The 24,453-nt window shown below is 46.5% G+C and overlaps 4 protein-coding genes across 4 annotated transcripts; 3 read left to right on the top strand and 1 right to left on the bottom strand.

Moving 5' to 3' along the window:
* Positions 1 to 9,639: 9,639 nt before the first annotated feature.
* On the top strand, positions 9,640 to 10,152 carry LOC124648266. The gene has a single exon (XM_047188058.1). It carries the CDS (start codon positions 9,640 to 9,642, stop codon positions 10,150 to 10,152), a length of 513 nt encoding a protein of 170 aa, XP_047044014.1.
* Positions 10,153 to 13,021: 2,869 nt separating this feature from the next.
* On the top strand, positions 13,022 to 13,886 carry LOC124705697. The gene has a single exon (XM_047237404.1). The coding sequence runs from the start codon at positions 13,076 to 13,078 to the stop codon at positions 13,580 to 13,582; it is 507 nt and encodes a 168-aa protein (XP_047093360.1). The 5' UTR covers positions 13,022 to 13,075; the 3' UTR covers positions 13,583 to 13,886.
* A 3,133-nt stretch (positions 13,887 to 17,019) lies between these two features.
* Positions 17,020 to 18,127, top strand: LOC124707011 (probable 2-oxoglutarate-dependent dioxygenase AOP1). Its single transcript, XM_047238674.1, has 3 exons — positions 17,020 to 17,399; positions 17,489 to 17,807; positions 17,894 to 18,127. Exons 1-3 carry the CDS (start codon positions 17,020 to 17,022, stop codon positions 18,125 to 18,127), a joined length of 933 nt encoding a protein of 310 aa, XP_047094630.1.
* A 3,884-nt stretch (positions 18,128 to 22,011) lies between these two features.
* Positions 22,012 to 23,357, bottom strand: LOC124648265 (zinc finger CCCH domain-containing protein 39-like). Its single transcript, XM_047188056.1, has 2 exons — positions 22,452 to 23,357; positions 22,012 to 22,344 (listed from the first exon to the last, which is right to left on the bottom strand). The coding sequence occupies exons 1-2, from the start codon at positions 23,355 to 23,357 to the stop codon at positions 22,012 to 22,014; spliced, it is 1,239 nt and encodes a 412-aa protein (XP_047044012.1).
* Between the last annotated feature and the right edge of the window lie 1,096 nt (positions 23,358 to 24,453).

The raw sequence follows: 24,453 nt of genomic DNA, 5'->3' as shown, positions 1-24,453 counted from the left end.
GTCGAAGTCATGATCTGATGCAAGCAGTAGGCATTGTCACTGCTGCTATGTGAAGCATCTACATTTGGGGTATGACTCCTCGTTTACTATGGCAAGTTTGGTATTTAGTTGTTGTCATTGAAGTATCTAATGCAACGCGTAAGCACTATCACCCATAGCTTTGTGTGGAGATTGCTCGAACTTCCTGTCCAGGGTGAAAACCCATGATCCAGCCTTTGTTAGATCCTGCGTTGGTCATGCTCACTCGTCTTTTCTTTTAAGAAGGCTTCACTTGTGGACAACCTTTTCAAGTAGTCATAGTGTTGTCAACTATAATGGTTTACTAGTATGCTTTGGCGCGGCGGCACGCCGCACCCGTTTTATATCATGCGCAATTTTTAATCAAAATTGTTAAAGTTGGTCTTGCTGACCCGGATAGAATGGTCGATTTGATATAAGAGCAAATTCAATAAATTTGTCGAGTTGATTGTCTCTTCAGTTGGAACAGATTTTTTGATCAAAAATGGCAAATGTGATCTTGCCAGCCCAGATAGAATGGCTGACTTGATATAAGAGTGAATCCAAGAGAAGCAGCAAATATAACTATTTGTATCTCTATTTGTAGAGCTCTTTAAAAGATTTTCTGCTTCGGTTTGAACTGACATTTTGGAAAATTTCACTCTCTATATCCCACTCCCATATAGTATTATATTAATTGCCCATAACAACCAAATCTCTGCATCTCTCAAACACAACATAATGTCGACACATCAGAACAATTCACATGAACCTAATGATAAATGGTCCACACCAAAATTTATATTATTACATACTCAAACTTTAGTCACTACTATTTTGTTTTGAATTCCTTTTTAAAACTAAAAATCAACTTTTTACAAAAAATAATATTTTTTATTTAGTTTTACATATGTTTTTTATTATCTTATTAATCTCTCTTCTGTCCAAATAGACTCCTTTCAAAAAAAATCCAAATGACAGCAGGCGCTACCCCCTTTCTTCTCCACTTGTCTCCCAGTTCCCCACACTGCCACACAGAACAGACAACAGGCACCGCCCTGCATCGACACCGACTCGACAACATTCTCCCCTCCCCTCCCTGATGGCCTCACCTCCCTCATTCCCTCCCCCGGTGTCCTCCTCCTCCGACTCCTTCCTGCCCCACGGTACCCGCTACGTCCCCCAAAATCGAGCGCGGGCTGGAGCTCCGGCACGCGGCCTGCAGCTCGACCGTGCAGCTTGTAGCACGGCGCGCGTCCTGAAGCTTGATAGCTCGGCCTGCGGCTCCCTGGACTCCTCCTCTCCTCTGTACGCTCTGCCATTCTCCCTCATGGGCGTCCTCCCCGTGCTCCTCTAGAAGGGGGCGACAAAAATCCAGCGGCTTGTGGAGGTGGGACGTGGATATGCAGCAGAGCAACGGACCGAGGTGGAGGGGGCCGATCTCCTCACCGATAAGCGGCAAAGTTGAGGCCGCGAGCGTGGAGGCGCAGCGTCGCTGGTCGTGAAGAGACGGGGCAAGGAGAAATCGAAGCTGGGCAATGGAAAACACAGAGCAATTGCTGACCCTGCGAGCGGGAATTGCAAGAGGAGGAGAAACTGGGGCAGCAGAGAGGTAGAGGCAAGGGCAAATTGGAGCTAAGCGGGGCAATGGGAAGGCGGATTCAAGAACATGTGGAGAATGGTGCACCTACTTCTTTCTGTTGGCGCTGCTTTTCCGTTGCTGCTCTTCTTGTGATGGTAATGCTCCCGCCTGCTCCCTCTCTTGGCGTTGCTGGTCTTTTTGGTGCTCCTCTGATGGTACTGCTCTTTTTTGCTTCAGTGGCTCGTGTGGAATGGCAGTGGAGTGCAGATCTAGCTGAGTAGCTGACACTAAGTGGTATGTTGCTCTTCCCTGTATGGTTAATGTGAAGCACTGGAATAAACTATGTAGCAATCTCAATCCAATACTAAACTATGTAGCTTGATATATGTTGGAATTCTTAAAACCTTATCAGGGTTGTTAGTAGTTTAGTTCTTGTACACAGATTTGAGTTAAAATTAACACATTAAGGAAACCAGAGAAGAACAAATTTCGCTGACACATCATGCCTCAGGGAATCGTGCCAGCTTGCTGAAACTTGATATGTTGAGATCTAACGAAATGATGGATCCTGCTAGCTTGCTGAGCAAAGAGTAAACAGTATTGTTTAAATTTGATCTATTTTTGTGCTTACCGAACCTTGTTATTCGATCTTGCTGGCCCAAGAACATTGATCACTATTAGGAAAATTTGCATCTACAGAAACTACCTGCCCGAAAGAACAGGCCCAATGTACACGAGGCGAAAAATACAGATCTGCGGAAGGCCCCTTGTGAAGACTTGCAGGAAACAAACAAATAAAAAGAAACTAAAGAACGGATGCTCAACAAATTATGGTAGCACAACTGAAGATGATCCAATATTTGTTATTCTAAAAAAAGATGATCCAATACAAATAAAAAAACTGGAACATCTGCAAAGAAAAAGAAAATAAAACAGCAAGGTTAACAAAGGGCAAACAACAACAAGGCATATGATGTTTAAATAAAAGAGGAAGTGCCTGGAACTTGTAGTTATCTCACTACACAACACCTTGGTTTCACCCCTATTTTTCCACAGGATTTTAGGGAGTAGCACACCTGGAGCGACGACCCCAGTACTATCCTAGAGTGTGTATGTGTGAAAGTTTTGCTTTTCACAAAAAGCCCAAAGGCAACTGTCAGAAAATCCAAGGTAAGGATCACAAGTTGTGTGCTCCAGATTCATCAATCTAGTATGAGAACCTTGGACCTGTTAGTAAAGGTTGGAACACTCTAACTTCTCTCATTCAAGACATATAAGAACATTCTGAACTGCTGCATTTTCTGGAATACTTGTTCATGACTGCATACTGATACTGATACAATCACATGTGATTGCATACTGAAGTCATGGAAATGGAAATTTGTTTTTTTGTTCAACGTGTCTGTACAAACATGAAGCCAACTATATCTTTTAGATGGAAAGAACTAATCATATTCACCATTGCTCGTACCTGTGACCTCCCTCCCATATTTCTAAAACATGTGGTTCTTCCTTGTTAGATTACCTGTTTGAGAAGCTAAAAAAGATGGCATGCAAAGACCATGATCTGAACTTGAGGTATAAAATTTGAAGAGAAAAGATAATCAAATGCGTGAGACAAAATGCTTCTATGGTCCTAGTATCAAATTATGAACACATGACTGATACGCAAAGATCAATAATCTGAACTGGAGCTCCAAGTATGACAGCAAAACTATAGAAATGCTTGTAGGCTTCCTATAACTTTGTTGATTGTTGTAGTAGGCCTATAGCTTCACTGTCAAATTATGTCGTTCGAAGAGTATGTTCCCGTGTAAGAGTGTGTTGTCTTGGTGTTGGCTAATGGTAGGTGGATAATTAATCTCAGAAGAAACTGAACATTTCCTGGAGATGAACCATAACGATAAATGAATTGAGAGTATGCCAGATTGATCTGAGCAGCCAATTACCTGAAAACAAATGATGAATAGAATTGGTGCTATCTTTGAGAAAACATACCGAGAAAGTACAAAAAATCAGTAGATTTCGGGAAAAAAACTGAAGATGAACGATATTGAAGTGAGTAAAATAAGAAAATCTGAGAATAATCTGATAGCGAAATTGAGCATACAACTACATTTGGAGTAAACAAACTGAACCATCACTATATGTACATAATTTTTACAAATCAGAGAAGAAATTAGACAGTAGATACCGTACATAACTAACATCTAGGACGGCAAGACAACAGAAAACTACATAAATAAGCTGAAAGGAATATCTTAAATTGGTAACCTACACCTACATGAATTGATAGGTTCAAATGATGTTCAGTCTCTGATTCGTCCTATAAATTCATCAACTTTCAGTTGAAAGCTCAACCACAGGTGGGATAGAGACCAATATCAGAAAGAGAGACAATAGGTTAACCATCTGGCATGTCGAGACCATGCAAGAACTGGCCGCTAGCCAAACTGCTTTCAATGCAAGTGATATCCAAGGTAGATGGCACATTAGACCCTGTAATATAGGAGGACATTTGAATATAAATAGCACCAGACCTAGAGAATCTATCAAGGAGAAATTCACATTTAAGGTAGGTTTTTTTTGGCTTGTTTGTATAGTTGTTCCCGTGTTATTTGAAAGTAGAATTACATGCATATGTGAACAATGTAATTTAAGAATAACACCGTGCCATTTAGTAAAACACACAAAGTACCTTATATGTTCACTCTTGCTTATTTATTATCATATATAGCCAAATATATTAATGTAGTATACCCTGTTGGCTAGAACCAGAATTCAAAGTACATATTCTGCCATTATAAGCCTAGTGCGGCATAAGTAGGGGGCATAACAGAGGAGGGAATGAAACCGCCAGAGGCTAGGAACATGCAAAAGTGCGTGGCTAAGCATTTTGTGGTAGCAAAGCTAGGAGTGCAGGCTGGCCTGTCTTTGATCTTGATAGCTAAATCCGAAATGCAGAGGTGATCAATAGCCTGGCTCCATCCACTGCTTGATTGGGATGAAACAGACTCTAAAGTATGCTAGAAGATGCACCATGAGCGCGTCCACCAAGCACAGAAATCATGCCAAGTCAGGATTGTGTGTTAGAACAAAGAAACAAAAGCCACAGTTTCCGGCAGCTCACCTCCCAAACGACCATGGCATCCTCTTTGGGGCTCTTCCGCCCCTGCTGAGTGTGAATGCCGCGTCCTTGGCACACGTCCTCCTGGCAGCAGCGCACCTCCGACGACCATGGCGTCCTGGCTGCTGCCCTTCCACCCCTGCTCCTTGTGAAGACGGTGGCCTCCTAGCAGCAGCACACATCCCAAACGACCATGGCGTCCTGGCTGCTGCCCTTCCGAATCATCATCAATATACAATGTTTTGAGATCCAGTTTCTTATTTGTGTGTTTTTTTTTATTTCTCATATCTGTCTTACTCTTTTTAATAAGTCAATTTCTCCACCCCTGCTCCGTGTGAAGACGGTGGCGTTTGCGCATATCCTCCTGGCGACCTGCGTGAGATCCTCCTCCATCGTTATCTCCAGTGGGGGCGCTAGATTCTGAATGCTAGGTATTCATGGTAAACAAAAAATCTGAATGGAAGAAAAGAAAGGGGAAAATTCAGAAATTAGAAGCTAATCCGCTACCTTGTCTGCTGATTTCTCCCCTAATTTGTACAATCACGTGAAGGGAGTTGCATCAGATCTATACTCTGCACTGAATCTTGGGCATTCGTTTGAAGACACCTGAATACCCCGATGCCAGCAGTGGTCATCTCTCCTTGGTTGATGGGGAGCTTCCTGTGCCGCAGAAGTCGCGGCATCAGCATCTCTGTTCGGGTGGCCACCTGGTTCGACCGCTGCCTGTCCATCTCGTCGTTGTCCTCCAGACCTCCTCCATATCAGCATCTCCTTCCCCCTCCTCCTCCAATTACTCCCCATCCATCGCCATCTCGGCTGGATGTGCTCCTCATACGCGCCCATCGCTTGTGTGGCGGCTGCCACCAACGTGAGGTGGTCCATGGCGGCGGTACCGCCGGATCTTCCGTTCGGCGTGTAGGCCGCTCGGGGGCTGTTGCGCTGTGCCATGGTGAGGGGAAACGATTGGGCAACGACATGGAGGCACGGGAGGATGATGTGCCTCTTGGGCTCCGCCTAGCCGACGGCGCCGGCGCCGGCCCAGCACCACCACCATCAGCACATACACGCACACCACCGTGACCGTCTCGCACCATCACGCTGTCGGAGGGCAGGATGGAGGCGCAGGAGGAGGGATTGTCGGCCGGCAGATTGGAGAGAGGGGAGAGGTTCGTGGTAGAGGAGGGAGCGGAAATTTGGAGGAGCTCCTGGATTATTCGTTGGTGGGAAGTGGGAACTACCAGCACCGCTTTGACCAACGCATGGTGGGCTTGTCTTGCCGCTTTTTCCACATGTCCACATGAAAAGAAAGCAACCGGGAGGGCAACCGGGAAGCAACCGGTAACCGAAGAGGAAAAAAAATGTGGCCAAACCAATTTGATGGATCTACAGTAACAGATGGGGTAAATGTGGCATACGTGCTGTCAAACGATTGGAAGAAATTAGCTCGTCTACAGTACTCGAGCAATCTGGGGGCATGAATCTGTTTAAACTTTATATAGGGTATAATATGGTAGATCTTTTTTTCCCTTTATTGTTAGTTGTGTGTGTCCTCGATGTCTACTTCCTCATCGTGTTGTCGGAGATGCTGAATATCATGTTGATATTAAAACATCCCTATGTAGGAACTATTATGTTGTTACCTCACGTCACTTAACTCCATCGCTTCACTCAACAGTCAACAGTGTACGTCGGATGAGCTGCCAAGTGATCCTCGCGATCACGCACCAACCTTTCTAAACTAAAATTGCACATATATGTTTATTCAGTTATCCCAGCATACCAAACACATGTGTACCCATTTCGAAAAAAAAAACCAAACACATGTGTACGTGATTGTGCTAAAAGAACTCATAAACCAGCGCAGCCAAAGACCATGATCATCCTTCCATTGACTATGCATCCATGTGCAATTTAAATAAGACACGACACTTGAGCTTGAGACCAACTTTAAAGTCATGATATGATATCCAAGACTTGATATGAAATAAACGTTCGTGCTACTCTGACCCCACGAGGCCAGGAGCCACCAGCCAGCGGCACACTCCAAAAGCACCTCACCACCAGCTCTGCAACTTACTTTTGGTCGTTGGTCAATGGTCCAATAGTACGAGTGTATCAAACATTCAAGCGAAGGAATCTTCAACCAGTTTAGAGGATCTTCATCGGCGAGCTCCAAATTGTAGCCGGCGTGTATATGCCGGACACGTTTGGGGTGTGCCGATGACAATGCCGGCAATGTATATGAAAAAGAAATTGAATTTCAGAGGATGGCGCACTACGATACAATGCATTGTGAAAGTCTTTATCATTTCATAAATTCTTTTGTGAGAGTGACTAGCCGTAACCTTCTTCATGTCCTCAACTCTGGAAACTGACCACAGAAAACCCAAGATGCGTGAAATTCCTTCACGAGGTAACCCCCCCCCCCCCCCTACCAAAACTTAAAGGGGTAAGTTTTTCCGGTGCCTTATTCTTTTTAGCCCGTAAAAACTCATATCAAATTCTATATATACACCCGTTTAGATATACTAGGTGTTTTTAATGTTTCTACCAGCCGATGTGGCCGACGAAATACTTATGGAGGTACGAAAAGATCATGGCCATTCATATGTTTGAGTTCACCAAAGTTTGAACAGGGAGGGACACCGAAGCAAAAGTGACCGCTTCGATCACTCACCAGTCACTGAGTTACCAGTGCAAGTCCAAACTTGTACTACTTTTGATCGGGTTTAATCAATGTTAGAAAGATCCTTTTGTAATTAAATCCTATCGGAGGAAGTACATTCAGAGAATAGTCAAGTTCTAATTCAGAGAGTTTCGTACATTCAAAGAACGTGTAAGCCAAGCCACTGAATTGACTATTACCTGTACAAGAGTCTGAGAATCTTTGCTAGAGGCCCATTACCACACGTGTATTAAATTGTCAACCCTGAGGCTTTTATTTGACCGAACGAATCAAGTTATAATATGATAACCGTGACTTGGTATGAACGAACTTTCATGGCAGGAGAGATTCGTTCCAAGGTCGACTCTGGCCAGAGGAACCACAAGACAGTGGCACGAGCTCCCAACACACACACCCCACCTTAGCGGCTGGTCAATGCTCAAATACAAGCGTACGTACTAGTACTTCCATTCCAAAAGAGTTATAGAAATTTAGTTAACAATCAAAGCTTAGTAAGTTTGACTAAATATAAAAAAGAAAAATATAAATATATATGAAGCAAATATACTATAAAAGTATATTTTACGCTTGATGTTCTTTTTCTCTCTCTATAAGACCGGTCAAATATAAAGACTATTGAATTTTTGAACAAAATTTATGCCTTGTTCATTAAAACAGATGAAGTATTAAATGAAGTGACTGAATTAATCTTTAGCCAATTTACTCGTCCAAACATCCACTTAATAATAGGTTTTACTAATTTTCAGTTGACTGAAAATTAATTTAGTTCTCAATCGACTTCTAAATCATAAGATTGCGTTGTGATTTATGCTAGCCATGAGTGGCATTGGTTAAAACTGATATTTTTAGTTACACATGAGATTGCAACTAAAATTAAGCTACGTATTTTCTTGGTAAGGAAGGGACGACTATTCCCACAGGTTAATCTTGATAAAATGTGCAGCAGTAAGCAAATAATAATCACGATGCATGACTGCCAAAAGAATACTAGGCCTATTGGACTCGCAAAGCAGGACCAGGCTTAGTCTACTAGAAATAGAGGAGAGCGAAAGTCAAAGGGGGAAGAGCTGTTTATGAGCATTTTAAGCCCGCGGTTGTTTATGAGCATTTTAAGCCTGGTTGTTTATGAGCATTTTAAAGTCAAAGTGGGAAAAGCCGTACCCCTTAGACTAGCCACAATGGGAATATCATAAGTAGTATCATGCATGCCATGTTGGCAAAAATCTGATGTGGCATACCAATTAATGAGGTGAGAGATGAGAGTGGTATCATAAGAGCATGGTTAATAATATAGTCTGCACATGTCACTTGAAGCCTACACATGTACAATAAGCTAGCTCTTGTGTTGGCTCTATGATATATTTAAATAGATCTAATAATTAATGATTGCATGTGCATGCAAGACTAGATGGGGATGGAAGAGCCGGCCAAAGCACTCTCTGCAAGCTACAAGCTGGCTGCATTGTCTCGTTTTTTGTGTGTAGTCGGGCTACATACGAAGCACCTGCTCTCTTCTCTCTCATGCCTTCTCTCTCTTCCACCTCAGATTTTGCTGATGTGGAGTACCTTGTAGCCAGCTGACAAAGATCTATTGTACTTGCTCTAATATGATACCGTATCATAGCACGTAAAACTAGAAAACTTAATGACAAACACATCATGTACACACGTTTGCATTGAGATTCTACAAAACATTAAATATGATGATACTATAATACTATTTTATGATACTATGCATTGTGGGGTTAGTATCATAAACTAGTATCATGTGCATGATACTAGGTATGATATGATAATTCCCATCGTGACTAGTCTTATAATCCCGGCGACCTTCTAGATGTTCAACATATGTTATGCTGGTCCTAGTTCCGTTTCGCGTAACTTATCTGCAGCCATGAATTAATGCACGGGGAGGTGGTGAAAGAAAACGACGGCCGGGAACGATCAGTCCAGAACCATGTCACCAACCGGTGTGCGACTCAACGTGGCATGATATTGTCACGTCACCCGATGTACGAGCTAGCACGCACCAACAACACGGCCTCGATCATCCCTGCTGCATAAAAGAGACGAGGCGGCATCACCATTCCACACCAAACTTCCACCAGCAGCGCGCGAAGCAAAAGACGAGCTGCACCTGCACCTCACCAACAAACTCCATTTCCCCAGCAGGTACGCTTGTCAAAGAAAGCTTCACCACCAGCCGGCCGGCGCACACGCGGAAGAACAGCAGCTAGCTAGCTGGCCATGGAGGTGGAGGCGTTCCCCATAGGGTTCACGAAGGGCATCCGCTCCCACTGGCGCCGTCGCAAGTACCAGCGCCTGGAGGCCGGCGATGGCGGAAGCAGGACCAAGGGCACGCAGCGGCTCGGCGGCGGCGCGCGGCGTTCCGGCGGGTGGCGCCTGCGGCTTCGCGGGCTAATCCTGCGCCGCGTGCGCGTGGTTCGAGCGGTTGTCGCGGCGCCTGCACGGCTGCTGGGGTGGCTGCGGGACGCGTACGTGGGCGGCATGCTGACGGTGGCCAGGAAGGCGGCGATCACGGCGCTGCCCAGCGAAGGGGTGTGGACGAAGCGCGTGCCGCGGCGGAAGCACCAGAAGCTGTTGCTGCCTGGGGCTGCGGCGGCGGCGCAAGAGGGCCCGTCGGAGTTCGAGAAGCGGCTGGTCATGGAGATCTACAAGTCCATCGTCGCGTCCAAGGAGCTCACCACCATGCTCCACTCCTCCGCCGCGCACCTCACCACAAACACAGCATCAGCCTAGCAACCTGGTGTACCATCCGTCACTGACCGGCGGCCCAAGCACATGTGGTCGATGCAGGTCTTGGCAAGGCTTGGCTTGATGGTTCAGCCGGCTCCTCTAGCTCGGTACAAGGGGGATAAGTGTCATCATGGACCAATATGTGGAAGATCAAGATCCCGCGAAAGCTCAAAGTTTTTCTGAGTTTGTGATGGCTGATGATGATGCAACCACTGATCCGAGATTGTTATGCAGAAACAGACAACATTTTTTTTTTCAGAGATTTGTACACTGTTGACCAATCTATCCGTACGTAGCTCCGGAAATCATAACCAATTTATTCCAGCAAAAAGTTGATGACCAAACAAATTAATGAATCCTTATGTGCACCATTCACACATGAGGAAATCAATTCTGCTCTTTTGCACATTGGTCTGTCCAATGCACCACCAGGCCCGATGGCTTCCCGCCAGCGTTTTTTTTAAGAAATTGAGGTACGGTCAAAGAAGATAATATTGAAGCATTCTGTTTTTTTTTTTTCTGAAGATGGAGACATGCCTGATCAGCCTGAAGGAGTAAATACACATGTATTGTCCTCATTCCAAAAATAAATAACCCCATGACTTTAGAAAACTTTCAACCAAGTAGTCTTTGCAGTGTTATTTAGTACAAGGTTGTTGCAAAATGCCTAGTGAATATGATGAGACCTCTTCTGCGGGATATTATTTTAGGAAGTCACAACGCATTTTTGCCGGGGCATATGATCAGAGACAATGCAACCATCGCCTTTGAATGTATACATGCCCTTCACAGCGGATCACAAACAATTGTACAATTTTGTGCATATAAGTTGGACCTGATGAAAGAAGATGATCGAGTTGATTCGTGATTTTTAGAGGAAGCCTTCAGAATATTCGGTATACTAAAAACATGGCTAAAATGGAAAGTGACTTGCGTTTAATGGGAAGTTGCCCCTTTTTCTGTTAGGTTTAATGGGAAATTGCTTGAAAGCTTCAACCCCACCCAACGGATTCGTTAAGGAGATTCATTGTCACCATACTTATGTTTATTTGTTGGTGAGGGCCTCTCCGCTTTGTTGTTCAATCAAATTCAGTCGGACATGTTACAAGAACTGAAGATTTGTAGTAGTACAGGGATATCCCACCTTTTGTTTGTGTATGATAGCCTCTTGTTCTTACAAGAAAATGTCAAGCAAGCATATAAGGTAGTTGATGTACTTCAGCTATATGAAAAATGTACATGTCAACTTTTAAGCCATGCTAAATGCTCGGTCTTGCTGGGGCATAATATTTCTCAAGAGGATTGGAAGGCATGCCTTCCAATGCGAAAGTAGGATCCATGACTCTAGATGAAAAGTACACAAAATTAAAGTCAACAGTGTGTTAAATATCTGGACAACTAAAGAAGGTACACTTCGAGGGTTCTGTTTAAAATGTATAAATGTTTAAATATTTTAAAAGTATTGTGTGTACATATGTTCTTTCAATAAAAATCAATTTTTTATGTGGCATGTGCAAAATACACAAATTTCGTGCAACAACAAGACTTTTGTGAGGCATATTTTGTCTTTTTACATATGCCATGAAAAATGACATTTTTTTACGAAACTTTTAAGTGATCACAAAGAATGTGGAGATATATGGGCCAAAATTTTAAATATTTTCTTAAAAATTGGGTAAAGGAAGCATCTACACCTGGGAATCTGCGATCAAAAGTGCATTTCCATACACATCGATCATTGGTTTATTTTGCTTCATCTTCTCATACCAGCTTTTTTGATGTTAACTTCTGTAGGAGATTAACTGAGTTTGTAGATCACAAGCTTGTAATCAGGTGTTATATGCTCCATACATATTTCTGTGGGAGAGAAGCATAACCTTCTTCATGTCCTCCTCTCATGAAGATGACATTGACATAGAAAATCACAGTGGCGTCAAAAGTTCCACATAGCGTATACTCCGGGTAAACACGAGCCGCAATAAAATGTCAAACCTCGCGGATGTTGCCTTGACCAAGAACCATTATGTTAAAACATAAACAATAGGGTGACGGCAGTCTTTTCTTATGGTTCCCAAGTCGGATAATTGCTCAGTTGGGAAAAAATGAAGAAAGAGAAGGCTGAATTTGCTTAGCTAAGGGATGTTAGTAAAAAACGCATTACATAACTTATATTTATTTTCTTCTCTAGATCACGTGGAGCTCTACGTGATTACTCGACTTCAATATCTTCCGATTACCACGTCACCTGCCGCTTAATTTGACCACCAAAACAAGCTATGATATCCAAGACTCCATATTTGAAGGAACATTCATGGTAGGATCGACCGATCGAGACACTTACCATCGTCTCTGACCAGCAACACAAACCCTCTACTCAATCCCAGTGATCCAGCTAGTACGGAGTACGTAGTACTGCAAGCTTACAAAAAAGTGAAGCAACGGAATCTTCTACCATCCAAACCGCAACTTAATTAATCCCGGTCACCTTCTAGACGTTCATGGTACATGTAGGTGCTGCCGTTGGTTACCCTAGTCTCCCATTAATTCGTGCAACTTGATTAGCCACGAATTTGACCAAAAGGAAATAGCCATGCATGGGACTCCTGTGACGTAAGAAAACGATGGCGGGGAACGACCGGTCCAGCAGCAAAGTCACCACCAGGTGTGCGGTTCAACGTGGCGATCGTCGGCCATGGTGTCATGTGCCGCGAAACGGCATCGAAGGTTCGGGTGTAGGAGCTAGCACCCGAACCTACAAAAGGGACGCCGCCGCATCGCCATTCCACACCAAACTACACCTGCAAAAGCAAAAGCCAAACTACACCTGCACCTCAGCAACAAACCCATTTCCCCGATCGAGCAGCTACGCTTGCCAAAGCTTCACCACCTCCTCACCAGACTCCGAAGTCCAAACACCTGCTGACCGATGGAGGTTGAGGCGTTCCCGATAGGGTTCACCAAGGGCATCCGCTCCCACTGGCGCCGCCGCAAGTACCAGCGCCTGGAGAACGGAGACGGCGGCGGCAGGACCAAGAGCACGCAGCGCCTCGGCGGCGGCGCGCGGCGCGGCAGCGGCAGCGGCGGGTGGCGCGTGCGGCTGCGCGGTCTGATTCTGCGCCGTGTGCGCGTCGTCCGGGCGGTCGTCGCGTTACCCGGGCGGCTGCTGTGCCGGCTGCGGGACGCGTACGTGGGCGGCATGCTCGCTGTGGCCAGGAAGGCGGCGGTCACGGCGGTGCCTAGCGACGGGATGTGGACAAAGCGGGTGCCAAGGCGGAAGCACCAGAAGCTGCTGCTTCCCGGCACGGCGGCGGCACAGGGGCCGTCGGAGTTCGAGAAGCGGCTGGTCATGGAGATCTACAAGTCCATCGTCGCCTCCAAGGAGCTCACCACCATGCTCCACTCCTCCGCCACAACCGCGTCGTCATCAACCTAGCTAGCTAAGCATCATGTTCCACTGCCGTAAGGCGTGTCTGTGTCAACAACGAGCACAGCTGCATGTTGATCTGAAGCGAGATTTTCAAGTTCATTTGCTCGCTTCCCGTTAGATTATTATTGCTGCTACGAATTACTCGGTGGAGTAGTAAGCAGTCGTAGTATTGTGCTATGTGTTCGTCCCATGTAAAGCTGTAAGAACGAGAGAAATCCCAACCTGTTCAAAGTAGTACCAAGGTATCCCAAGTTTCAAATGCCTCCACCATTTGGTCTTGTGCACGTTACTGTCAAGGTAAACTTTTCCATGGCTGCGTTCATTGCCATCCGTATCGATCAAGCCTCGAATGGTCCGACTTCAGGACCATGTGCTTTGAATGAAAATGCTTGGGAATTTCCAACACATGCGTTTGACAAAACAAATATAGAGAGTATAAACCACATTATTGCACATCGGATTCTTATCCCTGATGAATATTTCACTGTCAACTTATGCACGTGGCTGCGTACGTACTAGCGGAATGGTAGTAGTAGTCGTGTACTTGTATCGTTCATCTAGAAGAGAAGACTAGAAGCATAGCAGTACGTCACGCCACGAGTCGGTTGAGTGTTGAGAAACTTGTGGTTATGATGCATTGATATGCGTGCAGGCCCGTCTCAGAGGCAGGTGCAGAATGCTCTACGCACAGGGCCTCCAAAATCAGAGGGCCCCCAAATTTTCATGTTTAGCTATTAATTAGTATACTCCTAATAAAAGGATTAGATGGACCTATTAAATGCATTGACCCATTGTAGTACTACCTCTTAGGAACTTGCCATACAATTAACTCCACATGCCTCCTACGAGGGTCCAACTCACACACGCTTCCCTTTCTCTATCCCTTCTTATCTTTTTTACTTTGATGACTATTTCTCATACAGCATGACGGCAGATCTTCCAAGTTTCTTCGCAGCAGCTCCTACGCCGGATTTAATTCCGTCACGACTTTCACTGAATAGATTGTTGATACAATGAATAAATTTAAGATCCGTTGCAGACTCCACCCTCAATACACCATCTAACTAATTGAACATTTTATCTCAAGAAATGCAAGAAGAATATCATGTTTAAGACAGTACTTTTGAATTCTGAGATTATTTTCCCACTAGATGTAATTCGTCCAAAAACATTATACCACCTAATAATAAATATAATATAAACCTTGCTTTTCTAATTGCTAATGGTTATGTTGAGGGCCAATTTTTTTTGTTTCGCACGGGGCCTCCGTTTTCTCAGGTACGGCCCTGTATGCGTGTGCGCTCTTACGTAGTTCGTCAGGCCTGTCACGCCTGTCTTTGATACATCTCGGTACGAGTACTCTGTGGTCCACTAACTGCAAGGTGTCAACATGGATCCATATGGCATGCTCGGGAGTTTACCGATCTCCGCAAAGTGTGTTTTGGCTCACATGTAGATATACTCCCTTTGTTTCAAAAAAAAAAAAAAACCTTCTCAACTTTTTCTTGATAAAGATGTATTTATAACTAAAATACGTCTATATATATACGAATCTAGACAAAGTTAAGAAGCTTTTTTAACGGAGAAAGTACATCTTAAAAAAATACATATTAAAATGTTGAAATATTTCAAAAATATCACTGGATGTACAAATTCTAGTAAGTTGTCAAATGAAAAGCTGTTTGAGCATCAAAAGTTATTTTTGTACACATGCCACACGAAAATTAGCGAACAAACATAAAATGTTTAGATACACAGCTGGACATTTTTTTGGATATTTTTAGCATCATAATATATGTGGCTTAGACACTGGGTGCATCGAGTGAAAGTGGATTTCCACCAATTTAATTCCTTTCACCACTGTTTTGGACCTATTGTGATTTCTGACCCTTGTGTGTCTAGGCTTGTCAGATCTTTGTAAATAAAAGAAATAATTTCATTTTCCCCCTCTAATTTTGCATTTGTAGGGCCATTAGTTGACTGGTCAAGTGAAAATTCGACTAGATTACCTCTTTTAATAAATTGGATCCTTGTTTCTAGTGCACGACCATTAAGCAAGGTTTTCTAGTGCAAAATTTTGGACATGGTCGTCAATGGCACCCTGTAATCTTTACATTTTTTCCGTGCCTTATCGAAGTGACATGTTGGTACTATCTAAAAGAAAGCAAAATGCTAAACCATGTTCAAGGTTTCCCGCATGGAATATGTCAATACAAATTACACTAAATGACGTAACAGTTGTCACAAATGCACCTTGCGCGATTAAAAAAAGGTGGAATTTACTATACATTAATGGTCAATGGGTGCTTTTGTGTTTTTGGCCGGCCTCTTATTCGAGTATGCACTTCAACAAATTTTCAAACATTTGAGTTTGCGTGAATTTACTCCATACACTCCTAGATTTGGCATCATCACTGCTTTCTCATTTATCTAATTTTTCTTTTTAAATCTTGGATATCCCCCCCCCCCCAATTGTTTGGATTAACATAAATCAAAGCCATGGTTTCCTCAATCTCCACCAATATACGTTTTGAACCTACGTTGAAAAAAAATCAAAACTTCGATTGTTAGCATTGTCTTTGTTTAGTTCAAAAATCGATAATCATATATGCATATTCATCTCGGAAAGTATTTTATGATACTCTAACTTTACTTGTAATTTGTACTTCCAAAATAATACCATGGCAATGCTGATCACACATTTTTAACCTATATTTCTGTAACATAACTTACTTGTGAATTAGAGCTAGCGTAACTTACGAGTTACGAAGGACTCATTTGACTTGAAATGTTCATATTCATGGTGCATCATGGATGAACTTGAAATTTTCACTTAATGAACTTCACCTTTGAAATAAATGCTTACGTTTCGTTTTATAAATAAAAAAACATACTATACAAGAGTTTGAAAAAGTAAAATGTCTAGAGCAACAACATAAACATGCCCATCATCAGGTAGAAGAGAACATGCACAACATTAAAAAAAAAAAGATACGGAGTACAAAGAAAGACAAGGTAGATCGACGAGGCTACGAAGCTGAGATAGTTTCTCCCAAGTTAACCTCTTGATCTTAGACTTCTTTAAGTCGAAGAGTTTGACGTTTTCTTTCATGCTTTTCCATTCTCCAGGCACTGAATGTGTCACGGCGAAATCAGAATCCATTTTACACCAAATTCAAAAGAAAAAGGCAAAGCTACTCCATTGGACTAGATATGGGCATATGGCCTCTCCACTCTCCAGTCTCTCCTCACTGATTGAACTAGCAGTATGTTATTCTTTTTTAGGAGATATGGAATCTTTCCATTTCAAACGCATGCAGAGTCAACTGTGGCGGCCCACGTAGCCACCAACCCTATCGCTGTCCGAGTCTCACAGAGACACAGCTGAGCTTGACCATCTAACCAGCTTCGACCGAGAGGCGGGCAGCGAGGAGCCGAGGACGATGGGCGCGGCGCAGCTCCCGAGGGTCGACTTCACCGGCGTGGACGCGTCCGCGCCGGGGACAGGGCGGTGGGACTTGGTGCGCGCGCAGGTGATGGACGCGCTGGCCACCTTCGGCTGCTTCGACGCGCACTACCCGGCGCTCGCCCCGGCGCACCGCGCGGCGCTCTTCGACGGCGCCGTCCGCCCGCTCTTCGCGCTGCCCGCCGACATCAAGCGCCGCAACACCTACGGGCCCGGCAAGCCCTTCCACGGCTACCTTGGGGACCTCCCGGGCTTCGACGCATACGAAAGCCTCGCCATCGTCGACGGGCACAGGCCGGACGAGATCCAGGCCTTCGCCGAGCTCATGTTCCCCGGCGCCGACAACGTTGCCTTCTGGTAATATATCTACACTCCGTCAATACATCAGTTTCTTTGCTTCGCCGGTCTGATATAGCACACCAAAGATTCGCCGGAACGATCGGCAGCGAGACCGTTCATGGCGCGGCGGCGCGGATGGCAGAGCTGGAGGGGGCGGTGCGGCGGATGGTCGTGGAGGGGCTCGGAGTTGCCGAGGCCCAGAGCGAGCCCATGTGGCATCTGTTCCGAGTATCAGAGTACGGGGCGCCCACCGCCGACGAGAAGGAGAGGGAGGTGAGGTACGGGTCGCACCAGGACACCAACTCGCTGAGCCTCGTGTGCCAGCACGAGGTGGACGGGCTGGAGATGCAGGCCAGGGACGGCCGGTGGATCCTCGTCCGCCCGTCGCCGGCGTCGCTCGTCGTCATGGCCGGCAACGCTCTCCGGGTACGATCGAGTTGACTCTTGAACTTTGCTCTCCCCTGTAGCCGATCTTTCCTCGCCTTGATCGATTTGCTGCTCTGCGCATGCAGGCGTGGTCGAACGACCGAGTGCACGCGCCGTTCCACCGGATCAGCGTGGGCGGGGAAGTCACGAGGTACTCCGCCATGCTCTTCTCCATTCCCGGCGGGTCAATGATCCGGGCGCCCGACGAGCTCGTGGACGAGGCCGGCGGCCACCCTCGCCGCTTCAGGGACTACGACTACGACGAATTCGTTCGGTTCTGCGTCTCCGAGGAGGGGGGGGCGCCACCAGGACAAGCTTAAGGCCTACTGTGGAGTGTAGCTGCAGGCTGCAGCAGGGGTGTTAAGCATTGAGATGATTAAGCTTGCTTCAGCTGCAATTTTTGTTGTCTATCTGAGATCAGGATAATAAATGGATAAGTTTTGTGTTGTTGCACTTGCACACATGATTTTTGTTTGTCGCTGAGGTTTGATGTCACGTGCACGATTGTTCTTAGGGTATGTTCATCGCACCAATATACATTTTAAACATCAAATGTGTTTGTTTTATTTTGTTTGGGTCGAGCTACAGATCAGCGCTTCTCTGTTTGGGTCGGGTCTCTCGCAGTGGCGGAGCCACATGTACACCTGTGTAGTCATATGACCACACAGATTTTTGTCAAATTCTTTGTGTGCTAGTAAAAATCATGTCAAAAAATATTAAAAACAATTAAAAATATATGCGTTTGACATCACAGATTTAGAATGACAACACAGACTTGAAGTTCTGGCTCCGCCACTGGTCTCTCGTAGCGCCCCACGCATTTGGATTTTTTCGAAAACAAATTATATCAATAAACATTACATAGTCTGATGATAAAAACTAAAATAAAATAGACAATTAAAACCCTAGCTATTAGGGTTCATGCCATGGCTGCCGCCTATTCGTCGTCACCGAGGTCGATGAAGGCTAGCGACGTCCATAACAAGGGCAAGTAAGGTTCCCGAGGAAGTCCACCTGTAGCTGCTAGCGCAGGCGCAGGTGGAACAGAAGTAGCGGTGGAGGCACTGGTGCGGGAGGAGGTGGCGGCACACCTCGTGCCCGAGTGACTGGAGGTGTCACGGGCCTTCCCGATGGCAGCGCGGACTCTCGTAGCTGGGTGGCAAGGCCCTGCAACTTGGCGAGCTCATCGAGCTCGCTCTGGGCAACGGAGAGCTCGATGGCTTCGTCCCCAGTCAGCTTTGGCGGGTGGATCTCAAGGTTGTTGGTAGGCCGATCAGGTTGCCCACCATCGTTGCGCTCGCCATCTTCGTCTTCCTCCCCGTCCTCGTCCTCATCGCCGTAGTTGTCGAAGAGGCGAAGGACTAACAGGGCATTGAGGTAGGCCACATCACCAGTTAATTAACCAACTTGGCGTCACGGGTCGAATTCCCATGAGCCAAACATATTCTAGTTGTAGTTGTCCAGTGTGTAGGCAAGGGTCCTCCTGTACATGGTGCGGAAGGATGATCCGGCGGCGACCGAAAAATAGTATGCAAGGACGAGGATGAGTGTAAACAAAAAATCAATTATTGTAGATTTATGGTGGAAGATTTGTAAGGAAACCTCGACAAAAAAGGTTTGTCAGATCTTCAGGTGTGTACTTGTAATTAGGTGTATTTTGCTCTTCTGAGTACTTGCATTTTGATGTATTTTTGGTGTACTTATACTTTAGTTTACTTTCGCGCAATTTGTATTTTGTGATGTGTATTTCGGTATTTGGTAGGAAAAAAACAGAGCTAAAATAACAAAGGAAAGTATACATTACAGCTCTTGCAGCAACCAAGGAGTAAAGCGGCAGCCAAAGTACAGCGCATACGCGCCCGTGACAGCGCATAATGCTGGCGTGTGGCGTCACGGTGCCCGCCATGGTTCCGCGCGTCGCTGCTCTAGTGCGCTTCTCCAGCCCGTCGCTGGCTGGCCTTCAGGGATTGGTACCAAACAGGATAGGATCGGCTGGACCAAAATCCAGCTGGGGCCTAAACAAAGACCATTGGTTCGTTGGGCCGTGATTAGGCCCTAATCCAGGCTGATCCTTTGCCTCCGCATATAAAACTAACGAGGCCTAATGCAGGCTTTCGGAAGCGAACATCACAATGTAGCCCACCCAAGATGGCCGCCACAGAGCAAATTAAGATTTGGCTCTACCGGAAAAGCAGAGCCAGCATTGGGCAACTAGATCTTGATGCGGAGGGTATAGGGCATATACAGTGATAGGGAGGACGTGCCTTCTGTTAGTAATCCGCGTCACGTCGAGAAGACGATAAATATAACTGATACAATGTATTATCTCTTATTGCTATCCTTTGTAATAAATGAGATTTAACTATTTTTAGTAGAAAATTGTGTGGCTAAGAGAAAACATCCAGCCATGCCATTAGATAGATCCGCTCTGAGTCTTCTGCAGGATGAGACAAGTGGTACAATGGGAAAAATAGATTTTTCTTATTTCATAAGAGATCATTCCGTAGTTAAGGGAAGACAACCTTCTCTTTCTTCCTTCTCTCTCCTCTAACTAAGCAAAAATCCAACATGGTAAGTATAAGAGAAGGCTGATATTACTCCATTGTACATGCCCTAAGCTAGACACCATTAGGTGGTTTCACGAAGAGAAAAACCTCAATTTGATCTATGAAGTTGCCCCAAATGTGTATTTTGGTCAGGATCTTGCAGATCGTGGAATTCTAGGTCACGAATTTGCCACGCGTGAGTGTTTTGGTCATTTTGCCACGGTGACTGTTAGTTTGCTGACATGGTCAATTGTGTTTTTTTCGAATTACCGCCTAAAATTTTTATTTCTATTTTTTTAGTCCTCGGTTTGACCTTTTTAGGTACTATTTGCAAAAAAATAGTTGGCCACATCAGCAAACTAACATTGGCCGTGACAGAATGACCAAAACGCTCTCGCGAGGAAACTTCTTAACCCACAATTTACGATTTACAAGTTCGTAACCAAAGCGCACATTCGGAGCAAACTTCATAGACCAAATTGAAAATTTTCTCTTTCACGAAACTATACGAGATCTTCATTCATTGTTACGAAACTAATAGCTAGACAGACAAATTTTAGTTGCGAACTAGAACATCAGAGGCCAAAGGTCTGTAGTAAATAGAGCAACAGAAAACGAGAAACACATAATGTGGCATCTATGCTTGACATAAAAAAATCAAGTAGAAAGTGCTCAGTTTTTAGGACAATGCTGGGCGAAAACCTACAACCACATCGCACACAAACAACACACTCACACTCACATACACCCACAACCAAATCTAACATAGACCCGAATAACACAGCACACCTACGGTAGCCAACACAAGGGACCACCAAAGCTTTTGTCTCCGTTTTAAAAAAAAAATCAAGTAAATAATGAGGTACTTCTTGAGTTTTAAAATAAGATTCACAACTTTATCTAGATATAGGTACTCTCTCTAATTCATATTACTTGCCACTACTATAGATGTATCTAGAACTAAAATATGTTTAGATCATCTATATTATTAGTGGTAACTAATATGGATCAGAGTGAGTAGGACATATCAAGCCTTGACATGTTCCTCAGAAATTTTATGGCGAATTTCAAGAATTGCCCGTGAAACAACATAACTGATGTGTTAGACTGAAAGACTGCAGTTGGGAACTGTAACAGCCTAACAGGCGAACAGCAAGCTTAAAGAGCCGGAGAAAACAGAGCAGTGGAAACTAGAAACAGAGAATATGACATCCATGCTTTACATGCTCCTCAAACATGTTCCTCAAAAACATATCTCCAATTGTCCAGAACCAGTACAACTAAGACTGATGTCGCCTACGGACACTTCCCAGGTGTGCCCCAAAATAACATCAACGATATACCCAAATAAAAACTTAGTTACAGCACTACTCTGACCATTTCCTCTCAAAAACGCAACTAAGAAACAAGGTGATGTAACTGTAACCAGTGGCTATGTCAAGAGACCATGTAAGAAAGAAAGAACCCCCAACTTAAGATCCTATGTCGCAGACCATGATCCAGAATCCCAGATCAACCCCATAAGAATAGCTCAACTAGCTCTATTCACATTGTGCCGTTTGCTTTGCATCTAACTTTACCTTATCTACGTCTCCCGTTTTTTTCTGGATTGTGCTTCTTCCGTGGAATTGCTATAACAGAGAGTGACTGGCGGCCGGTCAGGCGGCGAGGAGGAGTGGGTGGTCGGCGGGTGTGATGGAGTGGCGGAAGTGGCAGCGGTGGCCGTAGGGGCAGAGGGCGCCGCCGACGATCATGCGGCAGACCTGGGTCTTGTAGCGTGGGTGGCGGATGATGGGGCGGAGCTCGGCGATGCCGTGCGCGAACTGGCACTGGTCGGCGTAGCGGCACGCCCCGGTCTCCTCCCAGTTGTTGCAGAGCTCCGTCTTGAACATGCCCTGGTTGTACACCTCGAACTCCAGCCCGCCCGTGGACGTCACCAGCTGGCCCTTCTGCTCCTCCGGCTTCGCGCCGTCCATGCCCACGAACACGCGCTGCTGTTGCATGATCACCGGCAAGCAAATGACCGAACAGGTGAGCGACATGGATTGCAATGCAAGCACGATTGAGTCGCAATGGAGGGGTTGGGATTAGGCCTCACCGAACCGACGTTCTCTGGCTTCGTCACGCGGTTCTTGCCGCTGCCGCCGTTCCTGGCCATCTTGAGGTAGCCGGTGGAGCGGATGGAGATGCTCTTCGGCAGCACCGCGTGCTTCTCGGCCGGGGAGGCGGGACGCGCCATGGGCAGCATCGGAGGACCCTGGGAGGCGGGACGAGGAATAGGCAGCATCGGAGGACCCTGGGAGGCGGGACGAGGAATAGGCAGCATCGGAGGAACCGGGAAGGCTGGACGCGCCATAGGCAACAGCATCGGAGGACCCGGGGAGGCGGGACACGGCATAGGCAGCATCGTCGGAGCCCCCGGCATGGGCTGCATCGGCCCGAGGTGGAGGCGTCGGAGCTGGCCGGCGAGGGCGATGGCGGGGCCGCGGTTGCCGCCGAGCATGACGACGCGGCCGGCGAGGCCGTTGTTGGCGCCGCGGAGCCCTGCGTTGTGGAGGCGGAGCGCGTCGGCCTCGCGCGCGGCGTCGGCGAGCTGGGAGACGCAGAGGTGGTAGCGGTTGACGGCGTCCTGGTACTGCAGCGCGTAGCGGGCCATGCGCAGGCGGTGCTCCGTCGCCGCCGCCGCGGTGTCGTCGTAGACGCGGGAGCCGGACGAGGAGGAGGTGGTGGAGGCGGGCGGGGACGACCTGGGGCTCGGGGTGGCGCCGCGCGGGGACGCCATGGGGCTCGGGGTGCAGCCGCGGTAGAAGACGCCATCGCCGCGCGCTGGCGGGGACGCCCTGGGGTTCGGGGTGAAGGGGGAGCAGCCGCCGTGGATGAGGCCGTCGCCGGTGGGGAGCAGCAGCGCGGGGGAGCAGAGGCGGCGATCGACGAAGCCCAGCGGCCCTGGGCCGAACCCGAACCCGAACGGCACGGGGTGGGCCGGGAGGAGAACTTCCTGCATGGTGGCGGCTCCGCGATCCAACTGCTCCCTGCAAGCCAAAACCGATCGAAATGTCAGGGAAAATCGAAGAAAAACCGCCCGTAAATCTTACACGGGAGACGAACCGCTAGCAGCATTCATGATCTCAAATCCAGTCGCAACATACTCATCAACGCAAACCCATCAACGCATCCATGCGAACACAAATCGGAGAAAAAAAAAATCACCAAACAGCACGGCACGAGCGACACCGATCAAACACTTGCAACGCATCCCCAAACGATCGACCGAAAACTCTGGCTAATTAAGCGGAGAGCGACACGCGCGGTGAGTCTCGCACGGTACGGCAGCAAGCAAACCGGAAGCGCAACTAAATTACTCGCCGGATGTGCTAATCGGAGCGGGGGAGGATCGGAGTCGGAGGTACGGCACCTGCTAGTCGAATCGGCGCCGGCGGCCTGCCTTCCGTGCCTGCTGCTGGAGGAGAGGGCGGCGCTGGATTCCGGACCGGAGGTGCGGATTTGTGGAGAGAAAAGGAGGGGAGGGTGGGTGACGTCGCTAGTCTGACGCTCGCTAACCGTGAGTGTATATGCTGCTGGGGCTGGGCACGGCGGCGAGCGGAGCGACGATCGAGATGATTCGGTGGGCCCGTCTTCCGGAACAGAGGGACGTGTGTAGTGTGCGTTTCTGTTGGACAGCTGTAACTAACCGTGCGCCGCGACTTGGAGCGCACGCTTACGGCAGCGCGGCGCTGCCTGGGCATTCGTTACCTACCCGCCGAGAACTTCGGATGCGGCGTGCTCCTGCAAGCCACAAACATGCATGACGATTCACTCGACCAGATTTAGAGGTGCGCACGATCCCGTGAAATTCACATCAATCTATTTTTTAGTACTCCGTTCTTAGGTTTTCTTTATGTAAGATAAAATTACGAAAGAACACACAATCACAAATGGAGTAGCAATCCCTTAGATATAATCAGGAAAATAAAGGAAATCGAGAAATATTTTGGCTCTCGTGGCTTCTAGTTTGTAAAATGATATCATCTGTACAACTCGATGGTAATAAAACATCAAATAAAAAACTATTTGATGGATGAAACACTACGCTAAATCAT

Source organism: Lolium rigidum, chromosome 4 (genome assembly GCF_022539505.1).
Source record: "Lolium rigidum isolate FL_2022 chromosome 4, APGP_CSIRO_Lrig_0.1, whole genome shotgun sequence".
NCBI lineage: Eukaryota > Viridiplantae > Streptophyta > Magnoliopsida > Poales > Poaceae > Lolium > Lolium rigidum.
Note: the sequence above shows the minus strand (reverse complement) of the source record. Positions and strands in the feature narration are given on the sequence as shown.

Bases quoted from the DNA above. Each gene is read 5' to 3' on its own strand.
- LOC124648266 (XM_047188058.1), top strand. From the start codon at position 9,640: ATGGAGGTGGAGGCGTTCCCCATAGGGTTCACGAAGGGCATCCGCTCC.
- LOC124707011 (XM_047238674.1), top strand. From the start codon at position 17,020: ATGGGCGCGGCGCAGCTCCCGAGGGTCGACTTCACCGGCGTGGACGCG. The intron at 17,400-17,488 runs GTAATATATCTA...AACGATCGGCAG, and splicing joins GCCGACAACGTTGCCTTCTG to CGAGACCGTTCATGGCGCGG. The intron at 17,808-17,893 runs GTACGATCGAGT...CTGCGCATGCAG, and splicing joins TGGCCGGCAACGCTCTCCGG to GCGTGGTCGAACGACCGAGT.
- LOC124705697 (XM_047237404.1), top strand. From the start codon at position 13,076: ATGGAGGTTGAGGCGTTCCCGATAGGGTTCACCAAGGGCATCCGCTCC.
- LOC124648265 (XM_047188056.1), bottom strand. From the start codon at position 23,357: ATGCAGGAAGTTCTCCTCCCGGCCCACCCCGTGCCGTTCGGGTTCGGG. The intron at 22,345-22,451 runs GTGAGGCCTAAT...ATGCAACAGCAG, and splicing joins AGCCAGAGAACGTCGGTTCG to CGCGTGTTCGTGGGCATGGA.